This window comes from Natator depressus, chromosome 9 (assembly GCF_965152275.1).
Source record: "Natator depressus isolate rNatDep1 chromosome 9, rNatDep2.hap1, whole genome shotgun sequence".
In the NCBI taxonomy this organism is placed as follows: domain Eukaryota; kingdom Metazoa; phylum Chordata; order Testudines; family Cheloniidae; genus Natator; species Natator depressus.
The window spans coordinates 3,893,393-3,910,883 of NC_134242.1; the positions used below are offsets into that span (position 1 = coordinate 3,893,393).

General features: G+C 42.9%; 1 protein-coding gene across 3 annotated transcripts in view; it reads right to left on the minus strand.

Annotated features, from left to right (window-relative positions):
- Window positions 1-17,491, minus strand: part of TP63 (tumor protein p63) — a 106,994-nt gene that overhangs the window by 48,663 nt on the left and 40,840 nt on the right. For 2 of the 3 annotated variants that reach the window (XM_074963354.1, XM_074963355.1), the window contains exon 3: window positions 14,665-14,919. In XM_074963354.1, the coding sequence (XP_074819455.1) occupies window positions 14,665-14,919 (255 nt within the window). Of the gene's footprint in view, window positions 1-14,664; window positions 14,920-17,491 lie in introns of those variants that run through there. The other variant, XM_074963356.1, reaches the window with a different exon arrangement.

Genomic DNA, 17,491 nt, shown 5'->3' on the forward strand with positions numbered 1-17,491 from the left:
CCCAGTACAGATCCTTGTGGGACCTCATTATTTACCTCTCTCCACTGTGCAAAGATAAAAACAAAGGGTAGGAATAAATTATCTTTTAACCAGTTACTGAACAATGAGAGGACGTTTCCTCTTATCCCATGACCGCATACTTTGCTTAAAAGCCTTTGGTGTGGGACCTTGTCAAAGGCTCTCTCAAAGTCCAAGTATGATGCAGCAACTAGATCACCCTTAACAACATGCTTGTTGACATGCTCAAAGAATTCTAAGAGATTGGTGAGGCATGATTTCCCTTTACAAAAGCAGAGTTGACTCTTCCCCAACGTATCGTGTTCATCTGTGTGTCTAATATTTTTGTTCTTGACTACAGAGTCAACCATTTTGCCTGGTACTGAAGTTAGGTTTACTGGCCTGTAATTGCCAGGATCGCTTCTGAAGTTCTTTTTAAAAGTCAGTTTTACATTAGTTATCTTCCAGTCATCTGGTATAGAGGCTGATTTAAGTCATAGGTTACATACCACAAATGAGTTTCATATTGCAATTTCATTTCTGAGTGCCTTCAGAACTCTTGGGTGAATAGCCTCTTGTCCTAGTGACTTATTATGGTTTAATTTCTCAATTTGTTCCAAAACCACCTCTGTTGACACCTGAGTCTGAGACACTTCCTCAGATTTGCAAAAAGAAAAGGAGTACTTGTGGCACCTTAGAGACTAACCTATTTGTTTATTTAGTCTCTAAGGTGCCACAAGTACTCCTTTTCTTTTTGTGAATACAGACTAACACGGCTGTTACTCTGAAACCTGTCATTCCTCAGATTTGTCACCTAAAAAGAATGGCTCAAGGTGTGGAAATCTCCCTCATATCCTCTGCAGAGAAGACTGATGCAAAAATTTAATTTAGCTTCTCCCCAACAGCCTTGTCTTCCTTGAGTGCTCCCTTAGCATCTCTATTGTCCAGTTGTCCCCGACTGTTTGACAGACATCCTGCTTCTGATGTACTTTAAGAAAACTTTGCTGTTAATTTTTTGTCTCTTTTGCTAGTTTTTAGGTCTTTTGCTAATTGCTCTTCAAATTCTTTTTTGGCCTAATTATACTTTTACACTTGATTTGAGTTTATGGTCCTTCCTGTTTTTCTCAGTAGGATTTGACATTCAATTTTTAAAAGGATGCCTTTTTGCCTCTCACTGCCTCTTTTACTCTGTTGTTTCGTCAGTGAGTTTACTTTTTTGGTCTTTTTTTTTAAAAATTCAGGTATAGATTTATATTGAGCTTCTATTACAGTGTTTTTAATTAGTTTACATGCAGCTTGCAGGCATTTCACTCTTGTGACGGTTCTTTTAATTCTGTTTAACTAGCTTCCTCGTTTTTGTGTAGTTCCCCTTTTTGAAGTTAAATGCTACTGTGATGGGTTTCAGCATGTCAGAAGAGAATCAGTAACAAAACCCAAGTACCCTGACTCCCAGTCCCTTTCATCTAGCTCTGGAGAGACTGTCTCTCTAATAAAGTCCTCAGAGATAGGTCTTTGTAGACATTAAATTGATACTATATTTGATCTTAGCCAAACCAGATACTTTCTGGCCACCAATGTGAGCACTTTAAAAAATTTTTTAAAAACATCAAGCTCTCTTCTATTATGCACTGAAAGCTGCTAATCAAATTAACAACATGTCTAAAAGTTTTATGAAGAAATCACAGCTATTTAATCAGCTTTCAGCTTGGATTTCTCTCTCTCTCTCTCTGCTGGCCCACCCTCCACAGCGTGTTTAGAAATTTTTGCTGTGCTACATGTTTGAACAGGTACTGAGAGACAAACAAGTCTTGGCCCCATCTCATACAGAATGGATTGGTTGCAGATGTTCTTCTGCAAGCTACATCTTGCCTCCTGCAAGAACATTCATCTCCAAAACACATCGTTTCACTTACTTTGCCTGCGGCCAAAACTCAAAGGTTATTTAATTTTTTTTTATTGTTATTAACTCTAACGTACCTGCAGCAGTGCAAGCAAAAACACACCTGGTTATTCAAGATGTGCTAGGATCAGAGCTACTAATGTAGATAAATGGAAGCGAGTGAAGGGTCAGCAGTCAATGTTTTCCCCATCACAGCCCCAACAATGCCAGGGGTCCATAAAAATGCTACTGTTCTATTTCAGGGCTGCCTAGTGACACATTTCACAGGGACAAGACAGACATTAGCTCATACAGTGGCAAGTGAGTCAGTGACAAGTTAGGCAAGAGCCTCTCCCTCATGAGGCTTGAGGGATGGATGATCCCTAGAAGGTGTAACTGGGTTGGAATGACCAGTGGATAAAACTGACTGAGCTAACGGTTACACCCTTGTTTTCCCAGGATGGCCAAGCCCCCAAATACAGCTGCCTACGCAGGGAAGCGAGCGCTAAGCAGATTGCTAAATGACGGCCCAGGACAGTAACAGTTCATATACAAGCTAAGCTGTGCTTTGCAACGAAGCCCACAAGCGCTAGTTCCTCAGTGAGCAGATTACACTAAGATTATGTCACACAGGAGACAAAAATATAGGCCTAGATTTCCAAAGGTGATTTTGGCTTGCCAACTTAAGACACCTCAAAGGATGCTGATTTTTGGGGAGCGGCAACACTTGGTACTTTCTGAAAAAAGACCTCTCTAGTTAGGCACCTCACTTCACTAGCCAATATGGAAAACCACAATGCACACTACGTTTAAAAGTGCACAGGAAAACCCTATACAAGAGAGACTCTTTATTAGCCCTGTTTTAATAAGCTGCCCACAAATGTAGAACACCATCCCACTTCACTTTTAGTAGAAGACGCCCCCATAAGAGAGTACCATTCTACTGTTAAGTGACTAACAATGGGATCATGGTGTGCCAAGTCTGTGGTCTCTCAATGACTCCATATCAAAGGTACTTACGTGGACCTGTTTTGCTAATGACCAGGCCTGCAAATGCAACCTGGAATCCACACATCAAGATGGGTTCTTTACACCTCAAGCATCGCCAACAGTAAAGGCTTGTGGAGGGCGGGTGGTCTGATTTTGCATGCAAATGACACCAGTGCAATGCCATTTCCTTCACTGGATTTGCCTGATCTCACTGATTGGAACTTAGTGAACAAGTTTGCTGATGCTGCACCAGAAGATGGAGAATCCAGGCCTTTCGTAAAAACTTGTTTCTCTCACAGAAGTCAGCATATTTTCACTGAACTGAGGGGCTGTGGGGCAAGAAAGCGCCATTTTTACACCGTCACTTTCCAGAGGAGAACGTCGGCTTTAAAAGCAACTGGTTTTGGTCAAGTTCCTTGAAGAAAGGATTCACGATCTTCTATTATATCGGTTTAACATTCATGAAAATGACATGTGACTTATGCCCTCTAATTACAATGGACCAGATTTGTAAAGGTCTGTAGGCACCTAACTCCCATTGTTTTCAAAAGTTTAAATGCCTTTAAAAATCTGGGCCAGTGCTCCTTCCCCATATGGCCATTCTAGGGACCCATGGCTCCTTTCTAGGTAGGAGTCTGCAATGATGATCTTTAGTGAGAGGCCTTTAAACAAGGCAAAATCTGCCTAATAAGAAATCTAGCAATGCCCTGCACAGATATGCTTCAAGAACACTGGAGATAGGACAGCAAATGGATGACTCAGAATTAATAACCTGAGAAGTCTGCAGCAGGAAGAATGGGAAACAAACTCACCATAAAATATATGAGCACATAACTGATTAATGAACACATCGCTTCATGTTCAGTGTCCGGTGAGCATCTCTTGGGAACTTTTCTCCTCTCTCTCCTATTGGCATGCAGACAGCAACTTCCAGAAGCCAGCGCCCCAGGGTTCCCTGTTCCTTACTGGCTGGCCTCTGAACTGGACCCTAGGGCCATCGCCACTGTGTATCTTCTGTTCACTCTCATGCACCTCAACCCACCACTAGGCTTGGGCTGCTCTTCCAATTCCAAGTCTGGAGGGAGAGTTGGAGCCCTAGTTCCATGGTAGACTAGATCACACTCAGGGGAAGGAACTGGGCGATGACCAATTTGAGACTGATGAAATGGTACCAATGGCCACCCAGGATCAGGGATGCTAGAGCAAGAGCGTTACCAACTCTACATCAGACTGCTCTGCTGGCTGAAGTGCAAGGTCCTCTGACTTCCTCTCACTCCAGCCACACAAAAGGGAAGAGCGGCTTTCATTCAAGCAGACACTCAAACCGTTCTCCTGCATGAGGACTTCCCTCTGGTGTGCCTTACAGTGTTGACACTCTAGACATAAAGCTGAGGAAGCATTAAATTACCAGCTAAGCCAGGGCCAAAACCCAATATTTCAATAGGCTTGTTTATAAACTTTAAAAATATTTTAAGTGAACTTTTATTGCTAGGTAAATGTGATGAGTTAGGGGCCCTGAGAACTGAAGTTCAACCACAAATAAACAAATAAAAATACATAATATCTAATACTTCTTTAGCACTTTTTGTCAGTAGATCTCAAGAATCCTTTACAAAGAGGTCAGTATCATTGTCCCCATTTTACAGATGGGGAAACTGAGGCACCGTGAGGCTAGTGACTTGCCCAAGGTCACCCAGCAGGCCAGTAGCAGAGCCAAGAATAGAACCCAGGTCTCCTGAGCCCCAGCCCAGACCTCTAGATAACACTGCCACAAAGCAGAGTCAGCCTGAGGAGCAGCAGAGAACAGGGCTGAAGAGGTAGTTCGGCTTCCATGCTGGATCTGAGGACTCTGAGTTGGTCTGGCTAGGGATATGGACAACTATCCGCTGGGAATCACACATTTCATATGACTCAGGAGCAAGGACATTCTGGCCTTCGTCAATCCAGACCAAAAGTCATGATTTTTTAATATATACTTGAAAGATATTTTTGATCTTCCTCTTGAAAAAAACATTACCAAAATGTGCTTTAAATATTTGAAAGGAACTAGGTCAATAACTTCAGTGTTTCCCTCAGAAAGAGAGCGAGCACGCACTCGATTTTTAAAAATGCATATTCATTAGCAGACTAACTGTAACACAGAACCAGGATGTTCAAATAAGCCATACTTAAAAAAAATAATCACACTGTTGCGAAGAAAGGTCAGCCATAAAACTGCATTTCCTCATTTTTATCTGTGATGCAACTTTACCGTCACCTAAATGTGACATTTTGTATTGCATTAGAAAGTTATAAACTGGTCCTGTGTATCAGACATGTATGTAGCTTGCTAGCTTAGAAAACAAACAACCCCCCCCCCACAACCTGGGTATGTATTAGACAGCAGAACTGCCCCTTCCACATCAATTTCATTAATCTGGTATATAAAATGTGTTGAATTTTATTTTCAAAAAAGTTTTCCTGTTTATAATAGGACAGTAAATGCATGCTCATATCAATATGAAGTTTAAAATAAATCATAACACACACTGTAAGGTCTAGTTATAGAAGCTCTTTTTGGTAGCTAATATGCTATGTGAAAATATGGACATTACACATCTTCTTTACATAGTAAAAACCTTAAGAAAAGCAGTTATTGTGTAATGGAAGTTCATGCTCCCTCTATACACAAACCACCTCTATCTGGGATGGTCTTTTAAGCAGACTATTTACCCTTATCGCAGCCTGCTCTACTAAAACACTCCCCTACACCCCAGTTCAGCACAAGGAGCTTAACTTTAAGCACAAGTAGTCCAATTGACTTCACACACACTTAGGTAGGTGCTTAAGTGCATTCTGGAACTGCAGTCCAGTCTACAGCATAAAAAAGGAAAATTGCCACCTTATAAATAACCCAAATCGGCAGATACATCATCCAATGTGTTCCATCTGAGCTAAAAGAGGGAAGTATTCTGCCCAAGGATCCCCCCTTATACTTTGCAAATATTGGCAGGTGCAACAAGGGTCTATTTTAAACGCTGTCCTCCCACCCCAAAATATTAAGGTATTAAATTACACAATAATGACTTGACATATATCTTTGTACCTCAAAGTTTTTTAGTTTTGTTTAATGTTTTATTTATTTAAAAAAACACTCTAAAAATGGACACGTTCGAAATAAGGGGGAGGGAGGGAAACAGTTGTACAATGACCCAAGACCACCAGGAAAGAGAGATGTTGCTAACATTTATATTTTAAAAACGCTCCCCAATCCACATGACACAGATGAGTCTGATTGGGACACAGCCCCTGCGCTGCACCACCAATTTACCACGGGATCTTGGGCAAGTCTTTATGGCCAACATTTTTGACTGTCCAACTTGAGATGTCAAGGGCCTCATTTTCAGAGGCGCTGACCGCTCACTGGTCCAGTCAGCGAGTGCTGAGGGCACTCAGCCAATTGAAAAAACAGCCCAAAGGCAGCCCCTCGAAAAAATAAAATAAATAAATAAATAAAATCAAGGCATCAAAATTCAGTGGCTACATTTGGAAAATTTGGCTCATCTGCTTCTCGCTCGCACCCTCTCTAAAACAGGGATTATAACCCTGATTTGCCCACCAGGCAGGGGTGTTGCAGGGATTAGTGCTGTAATGTTTGTACAGCACTTTGAAGATTTCAAGCACTACGTAAGTGCTAAGTATTGTTAGACATATGCCAAGTTTTAACCAAGAGTGAACAATAGCAGGCAAAGAAACGGGGGGGGGGGGCTACTATTTTTTCCTGCTCTTGCTACTTTTAAGATGCCCACCCAGCCACTATCCAGTCGACATTCTTCTCTGTAAATGTTTTTAACCCTTACTTCGCCTAGCTCCCAGAAACCACAAGCCCCACACAGATTTGATTTGAAAGATGGCCCCTTTCCAGGTTGTGGCCGTTCCTTGTAAAGATAATTCCTCTGGCAATACTGCTAGAGGTGCAATGGTATGTTTGAATCATATGTTTCTTTTCACACGGTGATTTTTTTTAACTATATTTATAATATACATACAGTACAAGATCCTAATCCAGGCTTAGGATTCTTTTTATTCTTTTCTCATGAAAGGTGGGGCTTTTCGGGTTGCACTGGTGACAATTATATTTAATTGACACTTTTTCCTGCTGCCCCAGACGCAGAGAATTCTCATTAAGAACCAGAAAGCTTTAGATTTTTGTTTTTAGTAAAGCCGGCAGAGAATGAGATTTTTGCTGACTCCGTTTGATACACTAAAGACAGAAGAAAGCAAAGAATTTCATTTCCACCAAATGATGGCTCAGCTTTTTCATTCTCTGGACCACCATGCAAGGGATACCCCCTGGTGCCAACCCTAGCCCCCTCTATAACTTGCTTTTTAGCAACGTTGGAACGGGAAGGGCTGCACAGAGCACTGGTGGTCCATAGCTAAGTCAACAGTGCTCCATGCACGTACATGGATAACACTGGGCAACCTGAGATTGTGAACCTTGTGGGGAAGGGCCTAAGCATTGTATTTTGTTTAGCAACCCAAGTGTTCTTGGTGCTCAGCACATTATTTGACTTATTTGTTATACGGTGAGGCAGTATGGTCTGGTGGGCAGTGACTCGGCAGACCCAAGTTCTATACCCAGCTGTAACACTGACCGGCATGTGTAACCTTACCCAAGTCACTATCTTGTCTATCAGACTGTAAGATGCTTGGGGGAGACACTGTCTCTTGAGCAGCCGCTTAATGCAACGGGGCCCTGCTCTCAGGGGAGGCACTACCATAATACAAATATTAAAGATTAATATTAGCAACAACAAAAAAAACTTTACTACAAATAACTGTTCAAATTGTGTGACCACACTGTCCTTAGAGTATTTAAAAGATGGAAGACAACACAAATATATACAGAGAAAGAGAAAGTAAAAAAATGCCAAATTAGGCAAGTTTCTGAAACCATAGACAGCCACATGGAAAGATACAACTAATCAAACCAGAAGGTCTCTAGGAACGAGGCCCTGGTTACTATTTTTTATTATTCTGAATAAGAATCAGGATGTGTTCAGATCTTTTTACGGTGCAAAAGGCAAAAATAGATTCTCAGGCCCCTCCTGAACTGGTTTTTACGGGTGAACTAGTTCTTTCCAGATTAGCTAGCACAAAAATGTTTCCTTACTATGAGGAGGCACCTCCTTCAGAAAATTAGATGGAGGGTTTCCTGTCTTTCTTGGCAAAAAATCAGCCCTTCAAAAAGACACAGGACAAACTGTAGTGCCTCAAAAGATGCCTACAGCCTTACTGCCAGGCTCGACCATGCCCCCAAGGAAAACAAATGTAAACAAGGCTTCTGAAGTGCTTTCATCTGGAAAGCAGATTTGTGGGACCTCCATTTACAGAAGTAATCGCTGCCTGTTTGGTTTTTGCTCATGTTAGAAAACCTTGTCAATGAAGGCACGTTTCAATGTTCTCCCATGGCCTGAAAGCTCATGCATCGTCAGGTATGGCTCCCCTGGTTTGTTGTGATCTGTTTGAATGTTGAAGGGGAGTTCTTGCCCTACTGTAGCTGTTACAGCAAGAGCTAAAGGAAGGCTTTCCAAGAGCACGTTGACCATTTAGCTGGCTAGCATACTGGGCTGAGGCAGGTGCCCCCATCCAAGAATGTGGAAGAATTAGCCAGGGTGCCCTCTTAAAGGCAAACAGATGCAGGACTTGCTGTGATGCACTATGGGAGTTGTGCAAACCTTCAGACTGAGGGGAGAGAGAGAGAGTTTTTCAGTGTGCACCTTCTAACTTGCATGGGATGGGGCAGACCAGTACTATGTATGTAGTTCCATATTATGGAACCTACCCAAACAGGTGCCAATTAGTTGTTTGAAGCGGGGGAGGGATAGCTCAGTGGTTTGAGCATTGGCCTGCTAAACCCAGGGTTGTGAGTTCAATCCTTGAGGGGGCCATTTAGGGATCTGGGGCAAAAATTGGGGATTGGTCCTGCTTTGAGCAGGGGGTTGGACTAGATGACCTCCTGAGGTCCCTTCCAACCCTGATATTCTATGATTCTATGAAGTTCTTCCATTTTGCAAAGTCCCAAAGCAAGGCCCCCTTCCTCTATTTCCTCTCTAAAAATCTAGGAGGTTCCAAGGAAAGACTGGAAAACCAGAAACCAAGGAAACACTCTGTTACTAAAAGGGTAAGTTAGCACATTTGAGCCCTCAAAGATCAAGAAACACCAAAAGTTAAGACTGCATGTGAACTCTTAACGCTCACCTTTTATATACTGTGATAGTATCAAACATGGGGGTGATTTTTTTCAGCCTTAGGTACACGTTTAGCATTATACAACATATGTCATATCTTCAAGAAGGATGACTCCAAGATGTTAAGTAATTATGTGTGTCTGAGGCGAACGTATACTAAATGGTACAATGTTTTGGAGATAACTGTATGATCATGTAATTAAAGGCTATTGCAATGTACACACACGCAAAAGGGCGGCAGAGTTAAGGCCGTGCGTGCATCTTTAACACTGGAGTTTCTGGCTTCCAGCTACTTTACCATACTGTTGGCATATAGGTTGTTTGTTTTTTGCATGAATTTGGATTTACTATTTTTAATGTGCTGTGCAGAACCCTGATTAGCAAGGGATGGGCAGTGATTTATTTAAAAAAAGAAACCATTGGTCCAGTTAAAGAAGCCACCTTAATATTGCGGGCCCATTTCTTCCATGAGGATTAGAATAGCTATTGCATTGTTTGCTTAAAACTGATCCTTCAAAGACTGATTTTTAAAACTGGATGCAGTTACTGTGATTGTGCACAAAACAAGATGAGTAACGGCACTAGCAAATAGTTATTTACATGCATAGCTGATCACCTGTATGTGCAGCTAGCAGATTTGTAGGCACAGTTAATGAGCACACAACAGCAGCTTGCAATCCTGCCCCGAACTTGAGAGTCAAAGTTCACAGAGTTCTGTATTCTGTAACAAAATGTTGCAAGGACCAATCTCTGCTAAACCCAGTCTACTGGAGGGGAATATAATTAATTCTGTGTCGCCACACTTGTGGTTTTCCCATGAGTCTTGCAATAGTAGGTGTTTTCCTTGAAGCCCCAGCTTCAGGAATCAAGAAGCTACATGAAAAATCTCAGCTTTCTTTAAAAAAAAGGGTAGGGGAAATGTCTAGCTCTCGTGGTTAAAAAAAAACAACATGAAAATGTGAAGCATGTTTATCTGCAGGTCTTGAAATCCAAGGGCAAATAAAAAGAACAACCCAAAACATCTCAGGATTTATTAAACCAATCTCCTAATTTAAAACAGTCTGACTTGTGATTTTTGATCGTTTGAGTTTGGCAATACTGTTAACTTTAGTTCACCCTGATCTCTTGCTTAGATTTTTATTTTCCTACCGCAATCAGTCTTTTCTATACGCAACTGGTTCTGCTAGTGACAGCTGATTGCCACATCTTGCACAGGAAAAGTCAGAGTGTTTTTTTACTGGAGTGGGTGGGGTCAGACGTACATGACTCTTCCTTGTGCAGAAAACAATCCCAGGTGTAACACTTTTGAAACGTCTTGTTTTCTTCTGCTTCCAAATATGGGAGGAGTCATCATGAGCCCTGGTATATGGGAATTCACTGCGTGCAAGTATCCCACAATGAATGACACGTCATATGGCATAGACTTCACCTTAATTGGAAGGGCTCTCTCTCAGGCTTAATGATACACCCTTGACTTCTCATTACCAAATAAAAATAAGACATTGTTCCTTTTTATAGCTTGACTTTCAGTTGATTTTTATTTAACTTAAGCTCTTGGATCGGTAGCACTGTTTAAAAAAAACAACCTCAAAGGATTTTAATGTTTGTCCTTGAAAATATAGATTTACTTGAACCTCTTCTTGTGTTCAAGGAATTCAAAACTCAGACACCCTTTTGAAGTCCTCCACAATCCAGTCTTAATTTGTCATTAATTTAATTAATTAAACGCTGTATAGAAATGGAAAAACTAACTGGATTAGACAATGCATCTTACTGGAATACCTACCATATGGTCATTAGAGAATTCAGAGATAAAATTCAAAAAAGACTCGTTGCTTGTTATCCACATGAAATGAAACAAAGTTTCACCCAACAGCGACTGCTGCTTCTCACTGGGATTTCTGGACAACTTTTAATCAAAAGCCCACCATGGAATCTGAAGTGCAAGTCAACCCTCCTGTTGCCTTATCCACCATCCTTTGCATCTTTCATTTCTAGGTCACTGCTTCCAGTCCAGCTGGATCAACAGTGACAATGTTAGCTACCATCTGATAGGTGTTCACTGGCCCAGGAAAAATAAATGGGTAGTCTCAGGCCAATGCCTAGTGGCAAAATGTCCATACCTCACAACGCCACTCCTATGTGGGAAACTAACTGGCAGCCTTCAAGAGCTATGAGCTCAACCTAGCGTGACTCAACCATGAACAACCTCAGAGAAGGCCGTTCCTTGATTCGCTCTGTCAGCTAGGACAAGAAGATCCACTGGCAACAGACACTCTGGTTCCCAATAGGGCAAGGTGGGTCAGCCCTGATAAGCCACTCCCAAGCAGGGGAAAGAGCGTGATACAGTAACCTGGCTTCCTTTCTTAATGCTGTTGCCCCTGGGAACTGCAAGAGAAAGCCAGAAACAGTGCTTTAAACTCTGGGGTTCTTAAGGGTGGGGCCTTCTCGTAATTAAGCTTTTAATAGGTCATTGTACCATAAAAAACTTTTCCAGTCAGGTAAATTCCTAAGCTGTCATTAGAGAGAAAGGAGAGGACAGGCATTAATCAAAGCACATGAAATCACATCGCGGGGGGGGGGGGGGGGGGAAGAAATGAGTTACTCAACAAAGAGTCCAACAAGACCTTAATACCAGCTGCATTTGTCAAGAGGATGGGGCAATCCTCCACCCTCTCTCCTCAAATGTTTGAGTGTATTCTTATTTCTTAAAACAGTAGCAAGGAAGACAGCTTTCAATCCTCTCCCGCCCACCCCAGCAGTAAAGCAGCCAGATGCATATTACCACCCATTCAAGGCCCATGTGAAACGAGTTGGTGGATTAATTAGCAACAGGGCAGAGCTCTAAAGATGGAAATAACTGCTCAAGGGCTTAAGAGCTGTATTGGTTTTAGACCAGTCCCCAGTGGACATTGCAAAGAAAAAAAGAAAGAAAAAAACCTCACCACCAACTAGCACTAATTTCATCAGCATTACCTGGCAGAAAGGCCAAAGCTGAGTGGGCCATGAAAACTGTGGGCATGTCTACACGACAGCCAGCCTGCACAGCTACGGTGCTGCAGCTGGGGTACCCGTATGTACAAAGAGGCCACACTATGGGCTACAGCTTTGTTGCTACCTACACTGACGGAAGGTTTTTCCCATTGACTGAATTAATCCACCCCTCCTAGATGCGGTAGCTGGGTCGATGGAAGGACTCTTACATCAACCTAGGTCGTGTCTACACTGGTGCTCAGGTCGACCGAGCTACATTGCACAGTGTGCAGGTTTTCACAGCCCTGAGTGATGTTGCTAGGGTGATCTAATGTTTAGGTGTAAACCAGACCTGAGTTACCTTTTCATCTCTCTCACAGCCCCCTCCAGGGCAGCACTGAAGTGTACTGGTGGGGCAAACTAGTGTTACATCTCCCCATGCTGTTCTGTGGAGAAAGGAATTTGGTCTACAGGCCTGTTTGCTTTTCACCAGCATGTAATTCAAACTTCCCCTGCATGCCCCCCTGCACCAGAACTGAACCCCAGCATTGATGAGATACTACCCTATTCAGATATACAGATACAGGGCATGAGATCTAGCAAAGGACTGAAAGCATGTGCTTGACTTTGAGCTCACAAGTAGCTCCCTTGATATCCATGGAACAACTAACGTGCTTTGCTGCATTCGGGGCACTAAATGCATTGCATATCCATCGCATGAAAGCACTTTCCAGAGACAACTAATGGGAGAGTGTCAAATGTTTTGGTGGCAAATTTTTCGTCTTACAAAACCCTGTACCATACGTAGTGAAAAATGTCTTTAAAAAAAAAAGCCCAACATATATCTATCTATCTATCCTCACCCCAAACGGTGAACACAACCGAAAATGCAACAGGAACATTGTGCTGGAGAAATGGAAAGTAAAACTGATCAACACAATTTCCTTAAGTTGAAAAAATAAAATTTCACAGGATAAAGAGAAATCCAGATTTTCATATTTATTTGAATTACAACTGTCTAAGGCAGGATTACTAACAGGTAAGGAGGGGGATCTATGGTTTTCTTTACGGCCTCCCTTTAATTGTAGGCAAACAACAACAATTTGGCTTTTGAAAGAACACGATTATGTTTGTCTTTCAAAATAAATTTGGTTTCCTTAAGAAGACTAGACACTCTCTGAAGTGATGTTGGCAAACAGAAAACGTTCAAGATATGGAATAATTTCCTGTTCATTATATGTTGATTTCCACCCTCTCCCTGTCCCCACACCATCTTAATTTCTCTTTATTTGGACAACAAAAATAAACTGGTCAATGTAATTTTTTAAACTCTCTTGCAACAGCAGAATGCTGGACACTGTTTTAGTTGCAAGCACTGTGGGAGAACATCTAACTTGATTTAAAAATTGAATCCTGTTAGAATTAAAAAACCCAACGTACATTTTTAATGGTCTTAGTTTTACAGGTTATTTTATAAGACCAAAAAACTGAATCTTAAAACATTTACCCATTTAGCTTGAGTTTTAAAGACAGGGAGTGTATATATAAAGTGATTCTGACAAGCATTAAAAACCAACCACAAAAAATGTTTAAGGTGAAAGAGAGAAAACAATGAACCTTTTAAACTTGGATGCCTAGGTTTAAAATCATTAGCCTGAAAGAACACATCTAAATATGTGAATATATGAAAGATTCATTTTCTTCCAGAAGGGTAATATAGGATTCAAAGCTTAAATTACAAATTCAAATATAATTGGACACAGAAAGCGAAGGTCTCCTCTCCAAATGGTCCAACGGCCTCTCTTGCATAAAAGCATTTAAATACAAAGATATGATTCTTTGCAGGCACAGAACTTCCCTAGTGATCCAGTATTGCCAATCCCAAGAATTCAAAAATCATGAGTAAGACCCGCAATATTCATGAGATTAGCTTAACAGATATGCAAGTTTTTAAACCCCGGGGGGGGGGGGGGGGGCAAGAGAGAGAGAGAGAGAATCTTGCATAATCACATGATTTCAAGAGCTGGGGTTTTAAAAAAAAACCACCACCACACACATCAGAAATAATGAGAGTTGGCAACACTGGAGATCAATCCCTGCCTGGAAGATGAGCGTAGGGTAAGAAAGAAAGAGCCACACCCAGAGTCAGAAAGGAGAGTATGTTTGCCAATCGGCACTCATGGCATCACTGTTCATTCAACACCACGCTTAGCGCACTCAATCTGATTGTAACATACTGAGTGAGGAAGCTGAGTGGAGAGCTAAACCCCTTCTTCTGCCTGGGCTAAAATCCTTGTTTTCAATCTGCGGGACTGGATCGCTATTCTGAGTGTCAACCTGTGTTTAGGGCCCAAGCCCCTTATTCTTTGAACTGGAGACAGGCAGCACATTTTGTGCACCTTGGGTGCACTTCATACCCCTTCGGTTTTCAGGGAATCTCTGGGATTTTTATCCCTAATGGACATGGCCCAGATTCATTTTCCCCTCCCCTCCTCCCAGCTGTCTCCTCATTGCAATCCTATCGCTCTTTACTAGCCCGTCCAGTGGCTTCTAGGCCCAAGTCAAGGAGGTCCTCCCTTTCTGCAGCCTTACCGTCCACGTTGCTGACTTGGCCGTGCTGGACTGTTGAAATGACACGTCGAAGCTGTGGGGTCCCGGGTAGTCTGTGTTCGAGGGGATGGCAGGGGAGGGCGAGAGGGCATCGAAAGTGGAGCTGGGCTGGGCGTAGGGCGAGGGTGCCGTGACGCTGTTCTGAGCGTGCTCCGTGTTGTAGGGGCTGGTGGACGAGGCGCCATTTTGAATCTGCTGGTCCATACTATTTAGGAGCCCCAGGTTTGTGTACTGCGGCTGCAGAGAGAGAATATTAACAGCATTAGCATACACTTAGAAACAGGAGACTATGGCTCTCCTAACTCCCAATAATCCTGCACTCTGACCCCAGACCATTTCACTCCCTAATTTAGTGGCCACCCTTATTCATTCACTCAGTGAGTAATCCCATTGAAATCAATGGGGCATCACCAATTAAGGAGCTACTCAACGTGAATGGGCTGTGGCCCTTGAGACGTTTGCATTGTGTGTCTCATTCCCACCATGGCTAGTCACAGACATCGCCCACTGACCAGACAGGGAAGGGCAGAAAGCGAGACACCTGCAGTAACTCCTGAGCATTAGCCCTTGACTTGCTGGATACAAGTTTCCTTTCATTCCAAGGAACAGCAGTACACAGGAAGGTGCGAGCAGCTGTATTTGTATAGTGCCTGATATTTAAACAGGCAGACAAAACTAGCAAGTTCCTGCCCTGAAGAGCTTCCAGTTGGAAATCAGACCTGGTCTGGCCAGGAAAGACAAGCAGGGAGGCTGGAGGCGGTGTGGGAGGAGAACAGCTACGGCAGAGAGAGGTGACAAGATGACGCTTAACTTTACGTTTGTGTCTAACGAAAGGTGGGGAGCCCCCCAGAGATTGTGTGTGTGGCACAATCAGAGGGCCTTTTCCTGCCTATCCAAAGCTCCCCGGTGATCACAACATTGCGAGGGGACAGTGAAAGTCTGGGCAGTTCTGCAGTCAGTCAGTCAGGAGGCGGCAGTGGAGGAGACAGGGGTCAGAAGCAATTTTTCCGTCACGAGCTCACGTGCCTTGTTTTCCCTCAGTGCACTCCTCTCTCTCCCCCCGTGGCAAAGGGAGCAAGAGGCAGGGTTCTCTTTCCAAACCTACCTCTCCTGCACTGCATTTAGGCTAATCGCTGCCCACCCTCTTCCACTTAGGGATAGCTACGGCCTTACCAAACAGCAGTTCCAGGACAACCATAAATTATGCACCAGGTGGCGAAGCCCCTTAAGTCAAAGCACTGATTTTAGATAGCAAGGTCCATAATTAGTTCATTGGCGACGGGTATCCACACAGCACTCTCTACACTCCCATCCCAGTATGCAGCGGGCTGCAAGGAGATCTGGGATGGATTCACGGGGGAAGTCTGTTCTCCACTGGTTCTAAGCTCTTTGCCAGAGTTTGCAGGGTGACGTCCCTGGACATTACAACCATACAGAAAAACATATCACAACTCATTTGCTAGGCTGAAGCATCCAACATTTGCAAAGCTTTGGTTCTGCTTCAAGTGTATTCTGCTAGACAGAATCCCTCACCTCTTGGGCACTCAGCCATCCCCCAAGAGCAGAATATGGTAATGAAAACAAAAAGGCACCAAGTGGCGCTCAGCAGATTCATCTGAAAGGCAGACTGACTATGATGGTATGTTACAGTGTGTTTCAGTTACACTCCCAAGCTTGGGTCAACAGCCTTGGTTACTTTGAGGACACTTATGTAAGGCTGACATATTCTTTCAGGCTCTCAAGGGTTATCAGCAGGTTGAGGTATGGAGGAGAAGGGGTTGGTAAAGCAGGGTCTGGAGAACCGAACATACAGGGTTGGGAGCCATCATGGTCTAGCATCCTTCACTAGATGTAGAGTGCTGCCTAGCATAACGGGGCCTCCCTTGTGGTTGGGCCTCCAGGCACTACTCTACTACTAAGAATAATTAGGTTCTAAGTAGTAATCCTGGGTGAACCAAGGACCTCCTGTATAGCCTTGGGCTAGCCGTGTAGTCTCACTGCCTCAGTTTTCCCATCTGTAAAATGGGAATAAAGTTTACAGCCCCTACCTTCCAGGGTGATTGGGAGATTCAGTCTATGTCCATGTTTGTGTTGAATTTTGAACACACGCAGCACTATGTAAGGGTCAAGTACTGCACTGATAGTAAGTAGATAGCAATCCAGTCCAGATTCTTTCCAGGCACCTAACCGTTCTTAAAATTTCAATGGGAGTTGGACTCCTACCTCCTTTAGACTCTCCTGAAAACCCAGCCCCATTTAATCTAACTTTGATATGTGTTTTTCAAAGAAACCGTAAAGGCTCCTAGAGCTTGAAAAAGTACACTCTTTCTCTTCACGTCTCCTAGAGATTAGCATCTGACGCACTTCCTAATGAGCAGGAGAGACAAAAGGAACGTGCTTATGAAAAGCGTTTGCTGGAGCAGCTCATCAAATGGAAAGGAGGCGGTGGGGGGAGAGAAACTAGCCTTTTAGTCAAACTATTAATAATAATTCCAGGCTGCCTAGCAGGTAATGAGGAAGAGAAGCACCCATAACAGAGAGAACAACTCTACCGGATGGAGTGCAGATGCTGAAGAAGCTGGCAAGATGTCAATTAAAGAGATAAATATCCCATTAAATTTTAAGAACTCCTTAAGGGAATCGACGGATCCTCGTCATTCCATTCAATCCAGCGGCCATCTGTCTAAATGTTAACAGTGGACTATCCATTCCATTACATTTATATATTCACATTCCATAGCTGAATGCCACGTCCCCATCTGCTCTTTAAATAACTATTAATCTCCTTACACTTATCCTAGCGCTGACA